At 42.1% G+C, this 24972-nt stretch overlaps 1 protein-coding gene and 1 long non-coding RNA gene across 5 annotated transcripts in view; both read right to left on the bottom strand.

Annotated features, from left to right (window-relative positions):
- Positions 1–4329: 4329 nt before the first annotated feature.
- Positions 4330–24972, bottom strand: part of WDR33 (WD repeat domain 33) — a 102812-nt gene continuing 82169 nt past the window's right edge. Inside the window, exons 8-22 of one of the 4 annotated variants that reach the window (XM_038415208.2) lie at positions 24362–24488; positions 23715–23869; positions 23506–23584; positions 22799–22909; positions 21906–22000; positions 20974–21060; positions 20539–20678; positions 20151–20303; positions 18613–19671; positions 15338–15440; positions 14632–15082; positions 10545–10711; positions 10336–10428; positions 6807–6992; positions 4330–5740 (exon numbers count right to left, since the gene is read on the bottom strand). In XM_038415208.2, coding sequence (XP_038271136.1) covers positions 5511–5740; positions 6807–6992; positions 10336–10428; positions 10545–10711; positions 14632–15082; positions 15338–15440; positions 18613–19671; positions 20151–20303; positions 20539–20678; positions 20974–21060; positions 21906–22000; positions 22799–22909; positions 23506–23584; positions 23715–23869; positions 24362–24488 — 3236 coding nt within the window. In that variant the 3' untranslated portion in view covers positions 4330–5510. Of the gene's footprint in view, positions 5741–6806; positions 6993–10335; positions 10429–10544; positions 10712–11092; positions 14538–14631; positions 15083–15337; positions 15441–18612; positions 19672–20150; positions 20304–20538; positions 20679–20973; positions 21061–21905; positions 22001–22798; positions 22910–23505; positions 23585–23714; positions 23870–24361; positions 24489–24972 lie in introns of those variants that run through there. The other 3 variants (XM_043492980.1, XM_043492981.1, XM_038415209.2) reach the window with 3 other exon arrangements.
- On the bottom strand, positions 17340–18529 carry LOC122455939. The gene is made up of 2 exons (XR_006274477.1): positions 17590–18529; positions 17340–17468 (listed from the first exon to the last, which is right to left on the bottom strand). It is a non-coding gene; the product is annotated as an uncharacterized LOC122455939 (long non-coding RNA).

The following is a 24972-nucleotide window of genomic DNA, read 5'->3' as shown; positions in this document are numbered from 1 at the left end:
CAAGCACTGAGTGGTGGGATCACATCGTCATGCAAGTCTGGGATGACGAACAGTGGCTGCAGAACTTTTGGATGAGAAAAGCCACTTTCATAGGACTGTGTGATGAACTTGCCCCCACGCTGTGGCGCCAGGACACAAGATTGAGAGCTGCCCTGATGTTGGAGAAGCGGGTGGCTATTGCAGTCTGGAAGCTGGCAACTCCAGACAGCTACTGGTTGGTCACTAACCAGTTTGGAGTGGGAAAGTTGCCCATTGGAATAGTGTTGATGCAAGTTTGCAGGGCCATTAATTACATCCTGCTCAGAAAAACAGTGACTCTGGATAATGTTCATGACATTGTGGCTGGCTTTACACAAATGGGTTTCCCTAACTGTAGAGGGGTGATAGATAGCACACATATTCCAATTCTGGCACCAGCCCACCTAGCCTCAGAGTACGTTAATCAGAAGGGGTATTTCTCTATGGTTCTTCAGGCGCTTGTGGATCACCGTGGACGTTTCATTGACATTAACACAGGCTGGCCCAGAAAGGTGCATGATGCACGCATCTTTCGGAACATGGACCTGTTCAGGAAGCTGCAAGTCGGGACTTTTTTCCCAGACCAGAAGATCACCGTAGGGGAAGTCAAAATGCCCATTGTGATCCTTGGAGACACCGCTTACCCTTTAATGCTATGGCTCATGAAACCCTCCACAGGGAACCTTGGCAGCAGCAAGGAGCGGTTCAACAACAGGTTGAGCCGGTGCAGAATGACACTGGAGGGTGCTTTTGGCCCTTTAAAGGGCCGCTGGCGCTCTCTGAATGGGAAACTGGACCTGGCCGATGACAGCATCCCTGCAGTTATATCCGCGTGCTGTATCCTCCATAACATTTGTGAAGGGAAGGATGAACGATTCACTCAGGCTTGGACCTCTGAGGGTCAACACGTGGAGGCTGAATTTGAACAGTCAGAGAGCAGGGTTATTAGAGGGGCCCATTGCGGGGCTCCAAGGATTAGGGATGCCTTGAGGGAGCAATTTGAGGCTGAAAGCCACCAGTAATGTCTGGTGCCCTGCATGAGCGTGAAGTGCAGCGGTTCCAATGTTAGTAGAAATGTTTAGTTGCTATACTGACTTGCAGTGCCTGTTTCTTTCCTGGGCTAAGGTATCTTTTACTTTATGCAGTAATAAAGAGTGTTTTCAAAGCCAAAAAATCCATTTATTGAAAAGAAACACAACTGCTTGGGAAACAAAGGACAAGGGGATGGGGTGGGAAATGGTACAATCACAGATTTGTGTATGTCCTGTTACACTCAGCCTTCCTGTCTAGAATGCTGTGCAATGAGTACTGCACTTCAGGATGGCTATACTGCATGGTGATGGGGGTTGAGTGCAGTGGGTAAGGGTCATAGTTTTCAGGGCTGGGTGGTGAAACTACAGGTGTTGGAGACAGCTGGTGGCGGTAAGAACCCGGATGGTGGGCAAAGTGGATTGGAGGTGACATGGGGGCACAAGGGAAAGAGTTTTGGGACAAGGGCTGTGGGGGCAGGGTATTGCTCTGCCTGCATAGCTACAAGCGCCTGGATAGAGTCTGCTTGACGCTCCATTATGCTTATCAGCCGATCTGTACTTCGCCGCCAGAGCACTGGGCTTTTGTGCCAGCGCTCCTCATTCTGCTGGCGGATCCTCCTTTCACTATCCCGCCACTCCTGCACTTTTTGATTTTTCATTACTTGAATGCTACATTACTTCATGCAACATGTCTTCCTTGCTTCTACGTGGCCTCTTTCTGATTCTTTGGAGTCTTTCGGCCGGTGATAACACAGACAGCTGAGATCTCAAGGTTGAATCTGTAAAGGCAAAATGCAACACTTAACAGAGGCAGCATTGTTCACACCAGGCAGAGCAATGATTCCCCTGTACTTAAGGGCAAGCACAGTTTACACAATAGCATAATTTGCCCATCCCAAAGCAAGCGCACATACCCACAGGAGCCCCGAAATGGTGAGTAAGCACAGGGTCAAGCGTGACTGATTGTTTCATGGCTGTACTGTCCTCTGGGTTTCTGTGCCTTGGGGAGAGCCAACAGCAGCAAGGGGCCCCTATACTGAACACTGTCCCCACATTTTCCACAGGAGTTCATCCCAGAAGATACCTTATTGCTGAGGGTGACCTGGGAAGCAATGCAGCTTCCACGCTGGCTCATGTGCAGCAATAGGCCCCCCGCCCCTCGCAGCATAGTGGCACGGACAAGTTACCCTTACTGGGACATGGACCACAGTGGCTCTCCCAAGAAACCAGCGCAAGCACATTGTCTAAATTCTGGATGAGACCTTTGAAGAGCTCGCTAGAGCTGATTTCCACGATGTGAGAGAGCACATCAACACCCTATTCCGCATCTAGGCATGCATGCAGCCCTAACCCTCCTTGCCCCAAGAGCCCATATCGAATAACTTCTTCCCAAAATAAAAGCTGCTTACCGGGAACCTCCTCTCGTCCTTCCCCAAGCACTGGTCGCTGCAACTGGCTACAGAACACCTATTGGCTGCATGCATCTAGGGATTCCAGGGTGTCTTCCTCTGCCTCAATACCCTTGCTCCCACTTGCTTCTCCTCCTCCTCCTCCTGCCTTGTTGAACTGGGCTCTGAAGTGTCCATGGTGGTCCTCAGAATGGAGGTGGCGTCGCCCCCAAGTATCGCATCCAGCTCTTTGTAGAAACAGCAGGTTGCAGGGGTAGCACCAGAGTGGCTGTTTGCCTCGTGGGCTTTGCGGTAGGCATGCCGCAGCTCCTTCACTTTAATCCTGCAGTACGTCTAGGTCATGGCGCCTTTCCATCATGTCCCTTGATATCTGCCCGAAGGTATTGTAATTCCTACAGCGGGTGTGCAGCTGGGACTGGATAGCTTACTCCCCCCAAACACTGATTAGGTCCAGCACCTCACCATTGCTCCATACTGCGGATCGCCTGGAGTGTGGAGGCATGGTCACCTGGAAAGATTCGCTGAGAGCACTCCATGCCTGGCTGAGCAAACAGGAAGATTTTCAAAATTCCCAGAAAATTTTAAAGGTGGGTCTGATGGTTGGTCACCTGAGGGCAGTAGAGTTCGAAGTGATGACCAGAGTGGCTAGAACAGGCATTGTGGGACACTTCTGGAGGCCGATCAGAGTGCACTAACAGACTAGGGCATCCATACTGTCACCGCAGCGCTCCAGCGGGGGTGCACAAAACTTTATTCCACTCGCCGAGGTAGAGTACCAGGAGCGCTCTAGCTGCAGAGTTAGAGAGCTCTACATGCCTGGGTAATGTGGACAGGTAGTGAGCTAGTGCGCCCGGAACTCCTTTTATGTGCTCTAACTCGCAAGTGTAGCCACGCCCTGAGTTTCTCTTTTCTTCCAGCTGTTTGAATTACAATATTTATCTTGCGCATTATTACATCCTAACACAACTAGGATCTGCTTTGAGCTACAGAAATTAATTTACACAGATAAGCTAGAACCTTCATCAGAAGTCCCCATATAAAAATGTAACCTTTTCTTTCAAGCAAGAAGCCACTGGCCTGTGTCAAGTGTGTCAAGGAAGAGTCTGCTAAACTGTTTTGTGCATGTCATTTCCTTACCGCCACTTCTCTCTCTTCAGCCATAGTATAATAAACTTTATAAGCTTATACTTTAAACATTCTGGAGCATTTCTTATGTCACTGTATCTGCAATAAAACAATTAGGCAGTGTTCCTATTCACTATCATGTGACTCAGTCCAAACTGTTCTGTACAATAGAAGCATATATCTGAAGACTATAGCTGCTGAGTGAGCAGGAATGTGAAGATCATAGCAATTCTCCATTATCCTTGCTTTGGTCTGTTTAAATAGATTTCCTACAAATATCTCAAACTTTTCTTATACATAACCCAATTAGACCATGGAAGACGGCTTGGCAAAATGAGTGGGTGAAGGAGTGGCTGCCACAGCCCACACTCACATAGCAAGGGTCAATTTACTCTTTCTTTTAGACTCCGTAAACGAGCTCCCTCAGCGCTACACTTGCTTTTTCTTAATGTACTATTTACTCTAGATGGAACTGTTGATGAAGGGGCTTGTGAAAAAAAAATTACTAATGGTATTTTGATCATCCTTTTGCACTATCAGCCACCTACCACACTTGATCTTGTTTCTTAATGCTATGGGTGGGAAGCTTGATTCCAGGAAGAGGCTAGTTCTAGGTAATACTAATTTCTTAAATGAGGTTTAGGGTTTACTTAGGTAACTATCTTAGAAATACTTTAGGCAGACATCCTGGTGGATGAAGCCAGATAATCTCATATGTTATGGTGATAACTGAAACACCATAATTTGTAAACAACTTCATTATGAAATGCAAATAATTAAATGGAATAAACAAATAATTGTAATGTTGCAGTGGCACTAAACAAAATCCTGTGAAGAATACTAAAAAAAAATTCTTTAAAATCAGGGTGGCTCAATGGTTTGCCCTTTCTAAATATTCAGAAAGCACCAGCTTGTAGTTTAGTGGCTATTTCTCTGGGGTGTGGTGTGTACTACAGTACTGTAAAAAATTAAATACATCCCTGTGAATTTAGCTGCTGAATTTCTATCGCTTATGGTATAAAATGTATAAAATTAATGCCATGGAGAACAAAGGACAGATCCCTTTGCAAGGCTTGAAACAATGAGGGTTAGCAGGAGCAGATGAAGACTGAATGTGCAAACTGGATTAGGACTCTTGCTCATATGATCTATAATTCAAAGGAAGCTTTTCACAGCATTCCACATATGTCCTTTAAGGAAGGTAGGAGAGGGACCATTGGTGTGGTTTTGGGTTGTATGCGTGTATGTATGTATGCACTGGACTCAACTTCATCATAACAGATATTATTTAATAGCACATGAATGTTGCTAAAGGTGTAAAAATAAAAATTCTCAAAACATGATAAACCCCAAACTGATTGTATTAAGGCATTAGGAACTGAACTGTAGAGACTTCTAGAGCTAGTCCTATGGTGCCATGTACTGGACACACGGACATTCTATGGAAGATGGGGGGTTTTGTAGTTTCGATGAGAGTAAAGAAAGAATCACACACTGCATTCATTTTTTTTTTTGTTAATTTTTGCGCAAATTACATTCTGTATTCATACAAAAACAACTTTTTTTCTGACAAACTGTACATATAGAAACAAGTTTCCATCTGGACGTGAACTGAAATCTGTGGAGGTGCTCCATGTCTCACAACACTAAAAAAAATTCCAGCTTTTATCTTTACAAAACAATGCAGGTAAAAGGTGAGGAGAAAGAGGTGGAGAGGATGAAATAGAAAGCCAGCTACCATGTTGCTGCTAGCAGCAGTCGCTTGATCTTAGGAGAAGATCCTTGTTGGGAACTAATGCACATTCAGTTATGCCAGTTAAGAGTCCAGATTTGTTGAGTTGCAGGAGTACTTTCTCTTGAGTCCACAAGAGGTGTCTATTTAAATACTGTCCAATAAGGAGTGGGAATCATCCAGTCATAGCCTCTTCTATCGCCCCCTTCCACCACCCCTGGATGCTCCTCGCCTTGACTGGCCAGAGTTCATGTTACTTCCTCTTCCCCAATTACTTCCACTCCTCCCTCCTCTGGAAGGGTTATTGCCTCCTGCAGGGCCTCCAAAACCTTCATCTCTGTGGAATCCATCATGATGGTCTCCCTCCAAAGAGCTAGACCTTCCAGACTTTGGCACTCTCTGTGAAGGTCCTGAGCTTCCTCGTCCTAAAATGGGAGAACATTTAGTTTTAGATTTTATAGTTTACCCATGCCTCTCAGGATTTTGAGGGTTGCCCCAGGCTTAGACAAGTGTTTGGGCTCAATTCCCCTATGATACAATCCCTCACAGATTATACATAATGTGAAATTTGACAGACTGGTCTCCAATTTTACATCTCTTCCCTCAGCACATAATTTTTCCTACCACATACAGATTTCATATCAATATGACAGTCCTTGAGAGGGGCAGCTAACAAGGCAATTCCTCTGGAGCTAAAGTACTGCCGCATCTCATTGATCAGCAAAGACCTTGTTAAATAAGAGAACACCGGAAAATGGAGTGCACAGGCTCAAACACTTGAGAGACCCTGAATAAAGTATTCAAATCCAGATTCTCTCACTTGGCAGCAGTCCTATGTTGGTCCTGTTTTGCATACTTCTCATTCTAAATAGGGTGTTGCCTAAACCCAGTAACAGCCATTCGGGGTGGTAATAAAGGGAATTAGAAGGAAGGAACTTCTTTAGCCAGTTCTGAGAGAGTGCAGTTGAGAGATACTATATTCTACTGTGGGACATAAGCATGACCTGCATCTTCTCTTGTTCCCAGGAAAGAGGACTGTCTGTTCCTCACAGCTCACTTTAGATATGACATCAAAGGCAAGAGAAAAACAGGACTCTTTCCCAAAACAGAAGGGGTAGTAATTTGAGGAAAAAATACTTTGCCCACCTATCCCCTTAGCTAAGGCATAACTAAATATTTTTGTTCCACTTTAACAAAACCTTTTGAGAGGCACAGCATGGTTGGTTCTGTACAAAACAGGAAAACATGATTCCTGTCTCAAAGAGTTTACAATCAGTGTTAGATAAACTCATCTTCAAATGACCTGCCCACCACAAGACTAATGGCAGTAGGGCCTACATTTGAAAAGATATTATTCAAATTTTCTTTATCAAACTAAACCTTAGTTCTGCTTTATCACCTTGGCCTGCATGAGGAATTCTGCAGAAGTACACTCTGTGAAAATAGTATAAAGCTACGTGAAGTTCTCAGTACCAGTTAGTTACCCCTTACCTTTGCCTCTCTCCTCTGGAGGTGCACCTGGAGCTTCCATTTCTCTGTGATCAGATGTCCCTGGTCCATCGTGCCAGGGACGTTTGCGTGGTGGCAGTGACGCCATGTCCATACCCTGAAGTGAGGAAGAACGCTCTCGGCTGGCGGGAGACTGTCCATCATGAGGAGGGTGATCCTGACGGGAACCTGACCAGAAGGAGAAAAGACAAAGTCATGAGTAACATACAACTGATGGGCACAAGGAATCTAACATTCTTCCTCTGTGTAAAAAGATACCAAAATAAATGTATACGCTTTCTACATTCTTTAGCAATTTCATGCACGGCAAGGACATCTCTCTTACTGCCCTTATTCAGAAAACACATGAGCCAGTTGTTAACTTTTCAGAGTATCTGCTCTTTAAGGTGCACATATATACCTCTGTTCAATATTTCTAAAGATACCCCAAGGGAAAAAAAAAAATTAACAGACAAATAACTGCATCTTTATAGATGAATGAACGTATTAGTAGAAGGAAAGATAAACGTGTGCTGTCATAGAACGCCAGACTAGTTGCAATTTCATATTTGTGGCAGAAAGACCAGGTGGTAGGAAACATGTGATATGAAGTGAGCATGTAAACAGAATTTAAACAAATGAGGGAATCAGGTTGAAAAGGAAGATTCTAAGGGTGTATCTTCACTACCAACATTAAAGCGCTGGCTGTGTAGTTGTGGCACAGCGCTAGGAGAAAGTGCTTCCAGCGCTTTAAAAAAATCCACCTCCATGAGGGGAGTTAGGTACAAGTGCTGGGAGCACGGCTCCCAGCGCTGGTGCGCTGTCTACACTAGCACTTTACAGCACTGAAACTTGCAGCGCTCAGGGCGATGTTTTTTTCACATCCCTGAGTGAGAAAGTTGCAGCGCTGTAAAGTGCCAGTATAGATAAGGCCTAAGGCAGAAGACGCAGTGGACAGGCTTAAAAATATTCCTTTCAAAATAAAACACCCTCAAATTTTAAAGAGGCAAAAATCAAGCATTGCTCAAGTCAGGACAGAACGCTCCAGAATGCCATTCTGGCACTTTTTTAGGGAGCTGGATTGATGTTCCGGTACTTCAAATAGTTGTAAAGTAAACCAATAATTATTCATGCTAAAAATATTGGAAAATGACCACTAAAGCATGTGATGTTGTGGCTTGTCAAAATCATGTGTTCTGGCACTTCTTTTTTTAGGATTTGAGCACTGAAATCCAGGTGTGCAACTTTTCCTTCACTTGAGATTTGTATCATGATTTTTCCTTTAGTTTTCTATGAAGTTCCAGTTGCAAGTTTCAACCTCATCGTGAATCCCCATTCATATTGTTTTGTTTATCAACACTACCACCAATTCTGAAGCCAATAAACTGTCAACCATCATTGCAGCTGATAAACATTATCCAGTGGATAGGGAAGATACCCCCATTGAGCCAGCTTCAGAAAAAGATTATCCTAATATTAATACATGCCTAAAACATATGATCTGATAAAAAGAAAAATGCACCAGCCATTCTATAATTGAATGAGGTCTAAAAGGATAATTGTGACAGGCAATATGGAATGGGCTCTATTGTAATGACTGGAAGATAGCTAATGTAAAACCAATATTTAAGATGGGCTCTAGAGGTGATCCTGGCAATTACAGACTGGTAAGTCTAACATCAGTACCGGGCAAATTAGTTGAAACAATAATTTTATTTTTTACTGTCAGACACAAAGAAGAGCATAAATTGTTGTGCAAAAGTCAATATGGTTTCTGTAAAGGAAGATCACGTCTTACTAATCTATTAGAATTCTTTGAGGGGGTCAACAAACATGTGAACAAGGGGGATCCAGTGGACATAGTGTACTTAGATTTCCAGAAAGACTTTTACAAAGTCCCTCACCAAAGGCTCTTATGTAAATTAAGTTGTCATGGGATAAGAGGGAAGATCCTTTCATGGACTGAGAACTGGTTAAAAGACAGGGAACAAAGGGTAGGAATAAATGGTAAATTTTCAGAATGGAGAGGGGTAACTAGTGGTGTTCCCCAAGGGTCAGTCCTAGGACCAATCCTAGTCAACTTATTCTTAAATAATCTGGAGAAAGGGGTAAACAGTGAGGTGGCAAAGTTTGCAGACAATATTAAACTGCTCAAGATAGTTAAGACCAAAGCAGACTGTGAAGAACTTCAAAAAGATCTCATAAAACTGAGTGATTGGGCAACAAAATGGCAAATGAAATTTAATGTGGATAAATGTGAAGTAATGCACACTGGGAAAAATAACCCCAACTATACATACAGTATGATGGGGGCTAATTTAGCTACAACTAATCAGGAGAAAGATCTTGGAGTCATTGTGGATAGTTCTCTGAAGACATCCACGCAGCGTGCAGCAGTAGTCAAAAAAGCAAATGGGATGTTAGGAATCATTAAAAAAGGGATAGAGAATAAGACAGAGAATATCTTATGCCCTTCTATAAATCCATGATATGCTCATATCTTGAATACTGCATACAGATGTGGTCCCCTCATCTCAAAAAAGATATACTGGCATTAGAAAAGGTTCAGAAAAGGGAAACTAAAATGATTAGGGGTTTGGAACGGGTCCCATATGAGAAGAGATTAAAGAGGCTAGGACTTTTCAGTTTGGAAAAGAGGAGACGGGGGGGAGGGGGGGGAATATGATAGAGGTATATAAAATCATGAGTGGTGTGGAAAGTGAATAAGGAAAAGTTATTTACTTGTTCCCATAAGAACTAGGGGCCACCAAATGAAATTAATGGGTAGCAGGTTTAAAATAAATAAAAGGAAGTTCTTCTTCACTCAGTGCACAGTCAACCTGTGGAACTCCTTGCGTGAAGAGGTTGTGAAGGCTAGGACTATAATAGGGTTTAAAAGAGAACTGGATAAATTCATGTGGATTAAAAGTCCATTAATGGCTATTAGCCAGGATGGGTGAGGAATGGTGTCTCTAGCCTCTGTTTGTCAGAAGGTGGAGATGGATGGCAGGAGAGAGATCTTTTGATCATTACCTGTTAGGTTCACTCCCTCTGGGGCACCAGGCATTGGCCACTGTCGGTAGACAGGATACTGGGCTGGATGGACCTTTGATCTGACCCAGTATGGCCATTATGATGTTCTTATGTACTTCAAACTAAACTCAAAACTCAAGGGACAGAGGGAGGCCAAGTTCAGTCTTTGATGGGACAGCTGCATATAGAGTCCATTACATGTTGAATAACTTTGGAAAACAGAAAAAAGTAGCATCATGTTGCTAATGGGGAAGGACAGAAGGAGAATGATCAGCAGAATGAGAGATGATAGAACTGTTCTGTAAATTCCTGATTTAAGTAACAGCTACATAAAAGAGTAGTTACCAGCCATTTTCTAAAGATAGCGTCTAAAGATTTCCATCACTGGAAATGATGGATATTTTTCCAGTTCAAACAAATTAATTAAAGATAGTTCTACAGCCTGTGTTATACAGGAGGTCAGACTAGACAATCACAATGGTAATACCCCAGTTTTCACCTGGTTCTCTGTTTCCATCCCAGGATTCTGGTTTCCGCCCTCCTTCAAAGCGGGGAAACTCATCTGGAGTGGGAAGTAGACCCTTTCGGCCTCCTATAAAGTAAGAAACATAGGACATGAGACACTGTACTCATTAACAATATTAACAACTTCTGCGCTATTGTCACTGACTTTCACATGGGTTTCAGTTTGGAAGAATGTTCACTTACCTCTCGGAGTACCTCGACCTCGCCCCCGGCCACCATGATCTCTTCCTCTTGAGTTCTCATCTGACGAGTTAAAATTGTCTTCTGGCCCAAAGTCTTCCGGACCAGGAAAACCATCCCTTCCCCTGGGTCCCCGCCCCTCATGTCTTGAGGGTGCTCCTCTTCTAAAGCTGCAAGAAAGAACACGGTACAAACATGGTTTTTATGCAGAATTTAATCACTAATGAACTAAAGGCTCATTTTCAATTTAATAATTAAACTTGTGTCTGAAATGTTTACCTACTATTGTTACAACACCTATAATTATTAGCACTGGAAGAGATTAGTTGGGAAAAAAAATTCTTGTTTACTTTGTGCTTATTCATTTTCATTGTTTCCCCTCTTCAATTTCCTCCTGTTGTTTGTTCAGTCTTTCACATAGGAACAAGGGAGAGAAAAACACTGACTAGACTTCAAGTAGACATTGTCCATTTAATAAAAAATGAAAGGTTAGGGAGGGATGGTGGGTGTGGGTAAGGAGTGTTTCAAGTTCAGGGCCCTATTTTTTCCCGCTAACTGGGATAAGTGAAATTCCTAAAAATGTGATGTGCTGGCACTTGTGTTTTTTTAAAAAGCCATTTCCTTAGTAGTAAAACCACAAGTAAAAAAACAAGTAACAAGAGAGAGTCATTCCATAGCTATATAGAAGAATTTTAATTCCTGAATTTTACTCAATTTGGTTTCTTTTTCTGGCATAAAATTATCTTAAATTTATACAGCACCTTTTATCCCAAAGGGTTTCTGTAAGATTTACAAATTTAGCAACTGATTCTGGAGTGCAGCCACCTCTGTGGTGATGGCAACTGTTTAACAGTGCATAGCAATATACTGCAACATGAAGAACAGTTTATTCAGTTGAAATACTGGGCGATTTAGTCTGGAAGAACATAGTTATCCAAAATCATTTTGGTCATGGCAGTGAAGTAACACTTCCTTGTAAGTCGTACCAGGGGATCTTTAATGACCTGATGTGATCAGGACTTTGGTTTACATCTTATCTTAAAGAAGCACAATCACCATGCTGAGATATTAATTCAGAATTTCTTCAGAGAGAAGAGTATCTCCTACTGCACCACTTCTTATAGAATCTAGAGAGTCTTATCTAGACACTAGATAATTTTGCAAAAACAATGAGGAGTCCTTGTGGCACCTTAGAGACTAACAAATTTATTTGAGCATAAGCTTTCGTGGGCTACAGCCCACTTCATCAGACGCATGGAGTGGAAATTTTGGTATTTACAGCTCCTGGATTGTATGTAAAACACTGTGTCCTTGCACAAAGGTGTTTGTAATGTTTCGCACGTCTAAGTACAATTCCAACAGAGTGCACCAGCTCAGTTTATTGTAACTGTTTCAGTGCACACCAGCTCAGAATAGCTTCTGTACCAGCATAAATGAAAAGTTTAGGTGGTGCAGCTACTCTAGGTTCAATTAGTGCTCACATTGCAGTTCCACAATACTCCTGGCCACCCTGCTGTGATTGCTCTGACAACTCAGAGCATTGTCTCTGTCCACTGGTTAACACCCTTCCACCCCATCCCAATTCCATACCAGCCAAACTGCAGCAGAGGTGGTACTCAGACTGTCTTGGCTTTGTGCAACATCCCCTTCCCCCATCTCATTAAAGACACAGTGCATCCTATTACAAGCAAAGCTTTAAATATTTTTATTTAGGATTTTAACAACAGTAACCTTATAATTACAAATTTAAATATTTGTAACAGTAGTCATAACACAATACAATATTTTTTGAACTTGGTGATACATTTTTTTTTAAATTAACACAATAGATCTCCACCTGCTGGAAAAGACAAACACAATACAGAGATGAGGAAGCTGTGCCTGGATAGGTACAGCAGTGGTTGAAGGGAGTGCTGTGCATGGACAATGAACCATTTTACAGTAATTTAGATTATTAGGGCAGACAAACTAAAGAGTTTCAGGAACAAATGGTTCCATAACATTTAGCAATACTATTTAACCTTGGAACAGCACAGTTCTCTAATGTAGACCAATCCTAAGTGTTCTTTAGAGGGTCTCCCATTTAAATACTGACTAGGTTGTCTGAAGCTGTTTAGCTTGTGAGATCTTATGATCACAAGACAAGGTCCTATGACAGCCAGGATCAATGCTTTACTTCCTGTTTTTCAAGCAATTTAATGGCCAAAGAATTCAGTTTGGAGTTCTATCATCGCTATGCTGGATATAGTCATAGCCCTTAATTTGGGCTCATAAATATCCTTTTTCAAATCACAGTCACATATGAAACCCTGACTGGTGTAAGGCTCATTTTCTGTTTGACAAGTCTCAAATCTTCTTTCATGAGACACAGGAACTTAATTTACAGAACTCCACACTGTGCAAAATAACAGGAAAAAAACAGGCAAGTCTCTGCAGCAGAAGCATCATGTTGATGTGCACAAGTGGAGTAGGAACAGGACAGGGATGAAAGGACAGAAAATCAGAGAGAGAGAGAGAGAAAAAGAAAAACACATACATACCACTCATACGTAATCAAATCAATTATGGTGTTTAAACTCAAAACTAAGTGGAATGAGTGGTTTGGAATTCTTGGGACCACCCCATAAAACCTCCAGTATTTAATGTCTATTTCACCCCTTCACTTGCTCAAATAATTTAAGTTTGCTAATCATAATACTTCTTACAGTTCTATGATGATTGTCTCTAACCAATCTACCTGTAAAACTGTTCTCTTATTTTGATCCCTGGTACTGTGACAATAGAATCTTTCCCACTTCAAAGGTCAAACTTACAGGTCTGCAGTTTCCTGGACTCTTCTCTTGAAGCCTTTTTAAAATCAGAATGACACATTAGCTTCTTCCCAGTCCCCCGACCTTACTTCCAACAAAGGGTTAAAAACCCCCAGCTACAACTATAGTTTAATTTAGTCTGCTGTCTCTTTCAGAATTCTGTGATTTAGACCATTCAGCTCTGGAGTTCTCTGTTTTTATTTACTCTGTTTTATCTTTAAAGGTGTTCAGAGATTACCTTTGTTTAATTATTGTTCATATCTTTTCATACTCCTCGCACAATAGGAAGGTACATCTTACAAGTTAGGTAGCAGGTAGCTAAAAGGAGAGCTGTATAGATGTAAAGTAAAAGGAATCTAAGAAAATTATTTAAAAAGCCAACTAAAAGAGAGGATTGTACATTATGTGAAAAAAACAACAAGTTTTTACAAATATATATATGTGTATATATACATATGTTGTAGGTTAATGAGAAGTTTAAATCCTGGAAGCCAAATTCTACTCTCAATTACACTAGTGTAAATGTGGAGTAACTTCAATGTCAGTGAACGTCACAGACGTTTAAGGAGTTACTCCATATTTAGTAATCAACTAGAAGCAAAACTTTTCCCTTTGAGGTTTACTCAGGGCAACTTGATGAGTGATGAGATGAATATTGCTAGGAAACTAGATTATTTCTGTTTGTGTTTTTCACCTGGTAGTGAGAAAGAAATGTCAGAAAGCGAAAAAAGACTCCTAAGAGCAAAACCATGAGAAAATAATCTTGACAGTCCAACAGAGAGTGTATCCATGCCTCTTGTACTTGATAGTAGGCTCACTGTTCCTGCTCCCTAACTGTATATTACATCTCACTCAGATATATTCTGTACTCATGCTGTAGTTTGTGATTGGAGGCAAAGTATCAATCTCCATATCTAGTGTTCAAAAGTTTGTCGCTTTAGTGTGGAAATCTCTGACTTTCCAGTTTCCTGTTCACTCTTGTCAATATGATCTCAAATCTTCGGCCTGCATCACCCGATCTTCTCTACAGATTTCCTCCCTTCTCTTTACTTACTGTATACAGGCACTGAAGCTGTTGTGTGCAATGACCTTTTTCAAGTTCTCTTCTATTACTGAATGATTTTATGGACTCTATACTCAGGTACATTAGAGTTTTCATTTCCTTATTGGTTTCCAGTTTATAAATCTGAAATAGATAGACTCCTTATGAAAAGGAAACCAGGGAGGAAGATCCCCTCCAGTTACCTTTACCCAAAAGCACCAAATGAACTTGTTCTTACCTTTCATCCCGTCTTCCCCGGAATCTTGCATCCTCAGGTTCTCGTGGATATCTCTCATCAGAGGGTCTCCGTCCTTCCCAAGGCCCAGGAGGGCCACGATTTGGGCCCCCTCCCTCAAAGTCCCTGTGATCAGGGGGAAAGGGGGGCCCTGGGCCACCTCGTCTCCATTTCTCATCTTGTAGCAGTGGGCCACCTCGCCCCTCAAATTCACGCAACCGGTGGCCAAATCGCTTGTCTGGATGAAAATCATCTGGTCGATCAAAATCATCATGAAAATCTGGGTGAGGTCCTCGTCTATCAGGCAGGCCCCTGTTGTCCCTACCATCACCCCACTCCTGGCCACCTCGGAATGGCCCTCTCTCAGGACCATGATCTGGACCGCCACTGTTTTGGTCATGCCTTCTTTCTGAGAGAGGGCCCATGTGATGGTTTGGTGGGCCACGGTTGTCACCTGAAGTGAAAGACAGCAGATTTCTGTAATGTTTTCTAAAAACAGTCCAGGGAACTTTCTGGTTTTTACAATTCTATGAAAACATACATTAAAACACCAAGTCATTTGTTGGGAGGTTTTCCACCATATTTTTGCCAGTCCTGAGCATAACCCCCATGTGCACCTACCCCACACGCTGTGTTAGGGTCTCATACATCTAGAGGCACCTCACTGGATATGACTCTCTTTGGAGGGTTACTTAAGATGTTTAGTTACCTTTATTAGGACCAGGTCCTTGGTTGTGAGGGGCAAGACGGCCTTGTCCTCCCTGCTGCCCTAGTCCTGGTATCAATGGTGGGGGACCTGGGTTCTGTCCTTCCTGCAAATTACAAGAAGCCATGTGGTTTCCATGTATCATACACAATATTAACTCTCAAAATTACAGCAAGAGGGCAGTAACAAATTTGATAAATGTTACATACGGTGGACATCTTCATATATCTCCAAATGCTAAATACAGAAACATTCATAGATCTTGTAACCATTTGATTCTAATATCCAATATCTTCAAGTAATCAAACGGAGCTACTTGTAAAGTAAAGCGTGCTACTCAATGTGAATACTGGGGGGCAGGGGGCGAATAATGAGTGAGAATGTATATACAGCATTTATACCTTCTACTGGTTTGAAAGCTAATTTAAAACTGAAATTTTCTTTAAGCGGACATAAAAACATGTTCCAGGTTCAAAGTATTCAAACATTTAAAGCAGTAACAGTGTATTTACATTACAATGTATTAACAAAACATCACTGACAGTGTTGTAATAATTGAAAGTGTCATCACTGTTATTTACGCATAATAGTTTAATGTGTAACACAGACCAGGACACACCAACTCAAAGAGGCACTAGACCTGCCAGAACAGATACAAAACGTATAGATATATGTCTGCTGCTACAATGATCAATACCCTCCACAACACACCCTTCAAGATCCATGGGTCCTATACATGCCTATCACAACATGTGATGTACCTCATCAATATGTCAAATGCCTAACAATTATGTGGGTGAAACCAGACAATCACTATGCTCTCAAATAAACTGACACAAAAAAATGATAAAAGACAAAAACACCTTACTACCAGAGGATGAACACTTTTCACAAAGCAATCACCTCATAACCGATGCCTCAGTCCTCATAATTAAAGAAAATCCACACAATATCTTCAAAAGATGAGCCTAGGAACTTAAATTCATAACTCTGCTAGACACTGAAAATCATGCATTCAGATACCCAGATTTTATGGCTCATTAAAACAATGTGTAACTGACTAACCCTCCTTCGTCCTATGACTGCAAAGGTATTAATTGCCCACTTCATGTTAACTGGTCTCCTGACATGTGTTATGCTTAATTTATCACACCTCATATTGAGCTGTAATACTCTGGTTACCTTTTCCAGACCTGAAAGAGAGCTCTGGGAAGCTTGAAAGCTTCTCTTCCACTCACAGAAGTTGGTTCAATAAAAGCTACTATCTCACCCACATTGTGTGTCTCATATCCTGGGACCAACATGGCTTCATCAACACCGCAAACAATGTGTTAGTCTCTAAGGTGCCACAAGTACTCCTTTTCTATTAACATTTCTGAACTTCTCAGTGCTTAACTATGCAATGTTAACTGTTTTTGGTATTTATTCATACCCAAACACACAAGACTCCGCTTATTAGCAACCCCTTGGAGGACAGCAAAAGATTGCCATTATTCGACAGTTACTAATAAGCGAAAGTCAGGTTTGCGAGGTTGCATCCAGAGATAGAAGTGCTGGGACATGCTGATATTGGGCCCCAGGATATTCTACGGGCAGGGCTGCAGTGGGGAGGGGGGCTGCTGCCCAGACACTGGAGCTTTCCATGGAGAGTGGGGATGCTGGGGGGCCACGGGGCTGAATAGTATCTCTTCCTATGCTCTCCAGGCTGCGTCCTGGTCTGACATCTGGGGCACGGGCTTGACTTGCCCCAGCACCCCTGCTCCACATGGAAAGCAGGCAGCTTTGCGGGACTGTCAACTAGGGAAGCTGGGACACAGCTACAGCCTGCAACCCCCCACGCCCAAATATATATGACACAGACGTACACACACACTTTTTTTTTTTTTAAATTAACACAAATATATTTACACACTCTGGGTTTGATCCAGCACCCACTGAAGTTGGTGGAAAAACTCACATTAGTTTCAATGGGAATTGGATCAGGCCCTCTACTTGCATCTTTTCCCCTGCAAACCAGCAAAGCTTCAAAGCCCTGGAGGCTGTGGCTCCTTTATTGGTTTTACCTCCACTCCCACATATACATAAAGAAGTACATGTGACCTGTCTGGGGCAATAAAAAAAATCACGTCACAGACTGTGAAGTGAGCTGTAGCTCACGAAAGCTTATGCTCTAATAAATTTGTTAGTCTCTAAGGTGCCACAAGTACTCCTTTTCTTTTTGCGAATACAGACTAACACGGCTGCTACTCTGAAACCTGTGAAATCTGGTGAGAGCGGCGGCTGCTGACCAGATGCCCAGCTCTGAAAGCAGCACCCGCTATCAGCAGCAGCACAGAAGTAAGGGTGGCAATACCATGCAGCCACTGCTCTCCCGTTTCCCAGCTTTAGACAATGCTGCCCCCAGCAGCAGCGGAGAAGTAAGGATGGCAGTAATGCAACCCCTAACAGGCCTGTGACCCCCTTTTGGGTCAGGGCCCGCAGTTTGAGAAACGCTGTGGAGAAATCATACATTTTTCATGGGTTGATCACAGCATAAATAGCAAATTTCACAGATGTATTACACATCTGCAAAATTTGCTATATATGATCAACTTGTGAAAAATGTGTGATTTCTCTGCAATTTAACTAGACCCCCCTAACAATAATTCATAGGGGGATTCAGGAACAGGCACAGTGTTTCAGACAACTTAACTTTTTTTTAACTGAGCAGTAAATCCATGCCAGTTTAACATTTAAAAAGAAGCTGTTTAGTCATATGAAGACGAGTAAAAATATACAAAAAAGGTTTGTGAAAAAAATCACACTCATTTATCAGAAATGGCTAGATGAAAGTTTACAAAGCTTTTCCTCAAAAAATGCACCTGCAAAAAATGCAAATGCAAAAAATGTACATCTGAGAATAAGCATCAGAAATTTGCTTAATTCAACATTTCTGAATTCTTTTCCCAGAGGCTCCCTGTTTTCAAGAATTCAGAAGTTAAGACTCTTCTATCTTAATTAGATAACGGATTTATTTTGAGATTACATATTTTCTTGCCAGACATTAATTGTACACCAGTATTAGTAATCCTTCCTTCTCTATACCTTTATTATTGCTGTTTCAAGCTATGTAACTGTTTTCATTAACTCATAGGTACTGGTGCTTCATTATTTTTCAACGGCACTTACCCTTTGGAACCCCACCTCTTGCTACTTAGGGTTCATACTGTGTAACTATAATACTCAACAATTATTCCTACATTCCTAACACTTTCAGCATTATGCTGACTCAGACATACCTGACTGAATGGGACACGAGGCCCATCACCAAGCAGAGGGGTTTTCTGCTGCTGGAAAGATAGTGGGCCCTGGGGAGGATGTGACCCCCTTGAAGGATTCTGCTGTCCCGGAGGTCCCGACGGTCCTTGCATACTTCCTTGAGGCCCAACTAAAGAGTTCTTTGGAGGCCCCTGCTGGCCTTGTGCACCTGGCGGTCCACGTAATTCCTGTGGAGGTCCTAACATTGAACCTTGAGGTGGGGGTCCCTGTAGGCCCCTCATCTCCTGGGGACCATGTCCGAGTAAACCACCCTGCATGTGAGGTCCTCTCATTTCTTGCGGATGACCCATCATCATCCCTTGTGGAGCAGGTCCCTGATTATCACGGGGCCCTGGTGGACCCTGCATCCCTCTTGGATTAAGTCCCATCAAAGGCCCTTGAGATATAGGGCCCTGCATCCCTTGAGATCCTGGACCTCCTTGCATTCCATGAGGAAGAGGCGGCCCTTGCATTCCTCTTGGACCAGGTGGCCCCTGCATTCCTTGACCACCAGGGGGACCTTGAGGACCTAAGTGACCTTGGGGCCCTAAATGAGTCTGAGACCCAGGTGGACCTTGTGGTCCTAAGTGACCCTGTGGGCCAGAATTACCCTGTGGACCTGGTGGCCCTTGAGGCCCCATTGGCCCATGAGGTCCAGGATGTCTCTGCATTCCCTGATGCCCATGTAGATCCTGAGGCCTTGGCAGTCCTTGTGGAGGTCCCTGGGGACCCGCAGGTCCTTGTGGTCCCATGAAGCCTTGTGGACCTCCAGATCCTTGATGTAATGGAGGACCTTGGGGTCCCATTTGTCCCTGGGGTCCTCCAGGTCTGAACTGTCCCTGTGGACCAGGGGGTCCCATTTGAGGCATATTCATTGGCATCTGCTGAGGTGGAATGGGCTGCTGAAATCCTTGAGGCATCTGCGACATTGGGCCTTGTCCTGGGAAAGGCTGGGGTCCATGCAGAGGGCCTCCTGGAGGTGGTGCCTGCTGCTGGACTTGCTCAGCTTGCTTTTGTGCAAGTCTCTCAATCTTCAGTTGCTGTCAGAAAACAAATACACATGTAAACAGGCTGCACATATATGTATGTAGAACTACTGGAAAGCAGACAATCATTTCACTCTTGGGAACAAGGGATCTCTGAACAAAGCTTTAACTCTTTTAACCTGACTGATAAATAGAGAACCAATTAAAAAGAATGAGAACTCAACAGGATAAAGTTAACTGAAATGCTGCCAACTCATCATCAGTGTCACAATAAGCCAACCTCATAGTTTGGTGGTCAGGTTCAGTATTTACTTGCCCTTATTTAATTTTCAATTTATTCCAGCAATGCTTTTACGTATATTCACCAATGCTACTTTAACAATTTTTAATGAAGTGCACCATATATTTCACCTAACTTCTGCTTTACTCTCTACAGTGATTAACTCTGCTTTTCACCACTTCCTCTTTTTGTCTTTTACCCAAGCACACTCGCTTGGTTGGGTACTTGCTACAGTTTAATTTTCCTTACATACCTCCAAGAGCTGTGGGTTGGTGTACTGAAGTGCTGCCATTTCCTGCTCGATCTCTGCTTGTGTTTTCTTTTTCTCCTCCAGTTTAATATCCTCCTTTCTGTCATTCATCAGCTCAGGTGGAGCAGGGATAGGGACCTTATTTTGCATCCAAGCCTATAAGGGAAGTGAAGATATAAAATCAAAATACTTACTATTTTAGGTAGTAACCTGGAATTGGAGGGATTCAGTCAAATATTTTATTCTCAAATGTTCATGAACTGGAACTGGTCTGGTGTATTATTCTACACTGGATACTGATCTATAGAAGCTAGAATTTGGAGTGTTGTATCAGTACAGGCTATTGATTGTTGGGCTAAAATCAATTTAGTCTGATGTATCATGTTCTTACCTGTTGAAACTGTGCAGGGATTGGTTTCGCATAGGGCACTTTTTTCTGTGGCACTTTCTTTTGGTCCTTTTGCATCACCTCCTCCATTCCCCAGTCCAGCCCTGGGATTGTCATCTCAATTTCATTTGACTCATCTTTCCCTTGAACGTGAGGAGGAAAAGCACAGTGAGCATATAAAGGAGAATGAAGAAATCTTGTTAGTTTTCTGAGTCTCTACTTAAACCAGGGAACCAGGAAACCCTGTTCTTTCCCCTCTTAACATTGAAAACACAGAATGTCAGAGAAGTTTAATGTGAAAGAAATACATAGCTGTTTAGTGCATTTCACTTTCTCTCCCCTCAGGCCCCCACGACAGATGAGAAGTATGAGAAATAGCCAACCAGTAGCTGAATAGCTTACGAAAATGAGCCTGCATGCATCATTTCTCCCTCTTACCTATCTGCTCTTGTTCCATGGCTAGTTTCAGTTGCTCAGGTATTCCCATCCCAGGAATCACTGCAAGGCTGTTGGGTTCAAGATCATCTAGAGGTAGAAAACAAACAGACTGATTTCAGCAAGGATTTTAGATCAGTAATGTCTTTCCTAGAAGTTCGATTCCTACATATTTCACAGATGCTGGGGCACACTTTATCTCACTCATGAACTGCAAGATATTAAAATATGACCTAGAAATTCAGAGATGGAAAACCACCCAAAAGACTACAACAAATGTCCTTTCAGCAAAGCTGCATCTGTGAAAGAGACTGGGGACAGAAACATGTTTTCAAATACAATTCCCTGTTGTACTTTAATAAATATAGATAAAAGGAAAAATTCATGGGAAATTTTGATCTAAATAATTCTGGGAAACAGTGTAATCAATTATCTGAATGAAAAAGACAAACCCATGGGACAGGAGGCGAGATGGGCAACCCTGAAAGACTTGACATTGCCAAGAAAAAGCCTTAAAAGAGGGAAAAGACTTAAGGTAAAGGCATTTTGAGTCCAATTCAATAATTTAAAAGGTTTTCCTGTGCTCTGTAGCTCAGGATTGTGGGAGATCTTGAAGTCACATGCTGAAGTTTTCAGGAAGCAGAACAAACTGGGGAGTTTCCCAGAGGGGGAGCCAAACCTCCTTCCTGTGATTGACAGAGCTGGTTCTACCTCCTGGAACTGCAGAACAAAGAGACCTCATTGTTGGAATGGGGACCTAGATATAATGGAGAATGAGAGAGCATCCCACTAAAAAATTCCTCATCTACCCAGTCATCAATGCTATTATATTTCATCATGTCACCCAGAAACTGGATTAGATCTGTAGCTAAGTGATCTGGGCTTGCTCCCAACACCAACCCTCCATTCTTCTGAATTCATGGCAATAGCCTTACCATATTCCACGCCATCCTCTGACATTCCTGGCAGCAGGTTCAGGTTGTAACGATCTCTCATTTTATCTCCAGGCCGATTTCGAGTCCAGAATTTGCTGTCAAAATAAAATAAGAGTGTGATATTAACCTGTTGAAACTGTTGGAAGATTCATTATTTTTTGTTGCCATATTCTCTCTTCCAACTTTTGCATTTTATCACAATATCTTGATTTAGATTTTCAAGGCCTTATTCATCAGGCTCCTATTTGGACCTATACGTCAGGTATGATTAATTCTCACATTCCAATATGTTCAAAAACACTTAACAGATAGTGGCTGTGAGAACTTAAGAACTCTCTGTATTGAAGAGGACTGGGCAGTCTTGTGTCCAGTCTCTCAATAGCCCTTGCTATTCTTAGCAGGTACTGATGGGCTATCGTTCTTGTGACATGCACTTCTGTGCAGATTCACTCCGCTTATAAAATATAACTGTTACACCATTTACAGTGTTTCCATCCTAGAAGATGAGCACCCCTGTGGGGTGGAGGGTGACATCTGATTAGCACAAGACAAGTGGATGGGGCAAGTGTTGAGGAAGCCTTAAGAAGAAATATTTTCTGTCAAAGACAACAGAAAAACCTCTCAAAAGTTCCATACGATTTTTGTGACCATGGAAATCTGGTAGGACCTCAAATTTTAAAGTTTCCTCCAAGAGGAATGAGAGGCTAGACTTTAATTCCACCCTATGCTGTAAAAAAGTCAGTGCTTTTCCAAACAGAACACCTTAGTTTCTCTGCATCTTTGCTTTCTTAGCTGGTTCAATAGAAGGAACAACCCCAATCTATCTCAGGCTTTTCCCCAGTTTTAAAAACTATGTGTGCCCCTGAAATCTTTATTTAAATACTTGAAAATACCTGGTATGGTCATTTGAGCCTGAGCAGAGAATGTGTCCAAGAGGATGCCAAGCCAGACTCCAGATCATTCCCTCATGAGCCATTTCCATTCCGCCAACCTCTTTCTCCACCCTGAAACATTACACAGTTATCACACAGAAGAATATCCTACTACAAACCCAGTATGAGGGATTTAAAAAAAAAAATATTTATTTTGCTACTCAGTTGCTCATGGCTTTCTATACTATGCTCATTTTAGGCCTCAGTTATTTTTCACTCATTTAGATCTGCTGTTCTGGGACACTCAACGGAGCAATGTCCAATACTTAAAAAAAAAACAAAAACAAAAACAAAACCAACAAAAAAACAAAACCATAGTTACAGCATCACCAGATGCTTTAGGATAGGCCCGGAATTTCATCCCTTTCATTACCACCTTCATTATACTGAAATGGAAACTCTTTTATAAGGATTAGTATCTGTACAAGACTAATATCTCCACAAACAGATTTTCACATAAACGCATCTTTGTGGAAAAATTAAAAGTAGAAATATATTCGCAAACTACCATGTTCAGGCACCCAAAGATATACGTGAGGCAAGGCTGTATTATATATGCACATATAATAACAGAGATTCAAGTGGTGACAATATAAATTATGTTTACTATGATGATATCTAACACTGCGTGAACTAAATTGCTCCATGTTGATGAAAAAGGTACTTACCCAACATGCCAGAACAACAAAGAACCATCAGACCCTCCACTGGCAAAAAGCCCTTCATGAACAGGGTGCCAGGCCACAGCTGAAATGCAAAAATTCAAAATCAGGAATCGCTAGTGAACGTTAAACTGTACCTCAAAGCCTTAAAAATGTGTGCCTTTAATCCCAATTCACTCATAACAACGGTAGTATGAAATGGAGTTCATTCTGACCTGTGGCCTCTTTCTTGTGACCCCTGAAAACTTGGAGCTCTTCTTTCAGGTTTCGGATGTCAAAGAGCTTGCAGAGGTGGTCACGAGATGCTGTAAGCAGCCAGTTCCCATTCAGGTTCAACTTTACCTCCATCACTGTGTTTTTATGAGCATGTCTGGAAGCAGAGGTAGAAAAAAAACTAGCAGGCTAGAAGTCAGACATCCCCACTAGAATAACTTATGTGCTTCTTTACAGAGGGCCTGGGCCTAAGTTTTACGGTTGGCCTTTTGCTCCCTGTACGCATAGGACCTAGAGGTAGACACAGAGACATGTTTCTTATTATGATGATAGTAACCTCTGCTGGTTTATCAGGCATAAATTTAACTAGGTACCAGCAGCATCTCAGGAGAAGTCGGGTGACATGAGACTTGTGAACAAGTGGAAAGACAACCTACACCAGGAAGGGATAAACAAGGTCTTCAGATCAAATTATGTCTACCCTCTAGATTTCCTGACCCGACTAGATGGCCTGCCCCTATCGCAACTGTTACGTATGGTTGAAGAGACCTGGTCCTACAGGGGGGCAACTGAAAACAGAATAAAATAATCAAGAGTCCAAGCAGTTTTGCCTCTTCTGACATGAGCACAACCTCAGGTCATAACTTACAGCGTGGCAAGACTCTGGCCAGTTTTTGGATCCCAAAACTTGATAGGCTGTTGGCTGTCTTTGCTTCCTGACACAACCAATCCCTTTGTTGGATGCCAGTCAACACACTTCACATCTGCCCCATGCCCTGTTGGGAATACAAAGTTGCTCATTTAGGGATTTCAGAGAAAACTGAAAATTTCACAAAATAGTTTATGTAACTTGTGAACTAAAATCCTGTCTAGCCCAAAATATATATAATGGGATGAAAAAAAACACTACAGAGCATGGCGTTATCTTAAAGTCCATAATGCTGTTTAATGACAGTGCTATTTTTAGTTTTCTGTATTGCATTACACTCCTTCTTACAAATCACGTGAAATAGGTTCCTTCTCAGCTTTCACAGTCTTTATTAGAAAACACAAAGCAGATTCCATCTATTTAATAACTGAAGTTTCAACTGGGCATATTTTTAGCCTTTGGTCCTAAACCATTGTGTAATGTTATGTTAAACATCTCAGAAGTGTCTGCCTTGTAGTGGTAAACGCAAAGTACATGGTTACATATTACTTTGCTTTTGCAACTTTATTAATAATAAAGGCTCTATATGAATGTAAGCTATCTATTAACAA

This window comes from Dermochelys coriacea, chromosome 9, assembly GCF_009764565.3.
Source record: "Dermochelys coriacea isolate rDerCor1 chromosome 9, rDerCor1.pri.v4, whole genome shotgun sequence".
NCBI classification, from domain to species: Eukaryota; Metazoa; Chordata; order Testudines; family Dermochelyidae; genus Dermochelys; species Dermochelys coriacea.
This window is presented reverse-complemented; position numbering and strand designations above follow the sequence as displayed.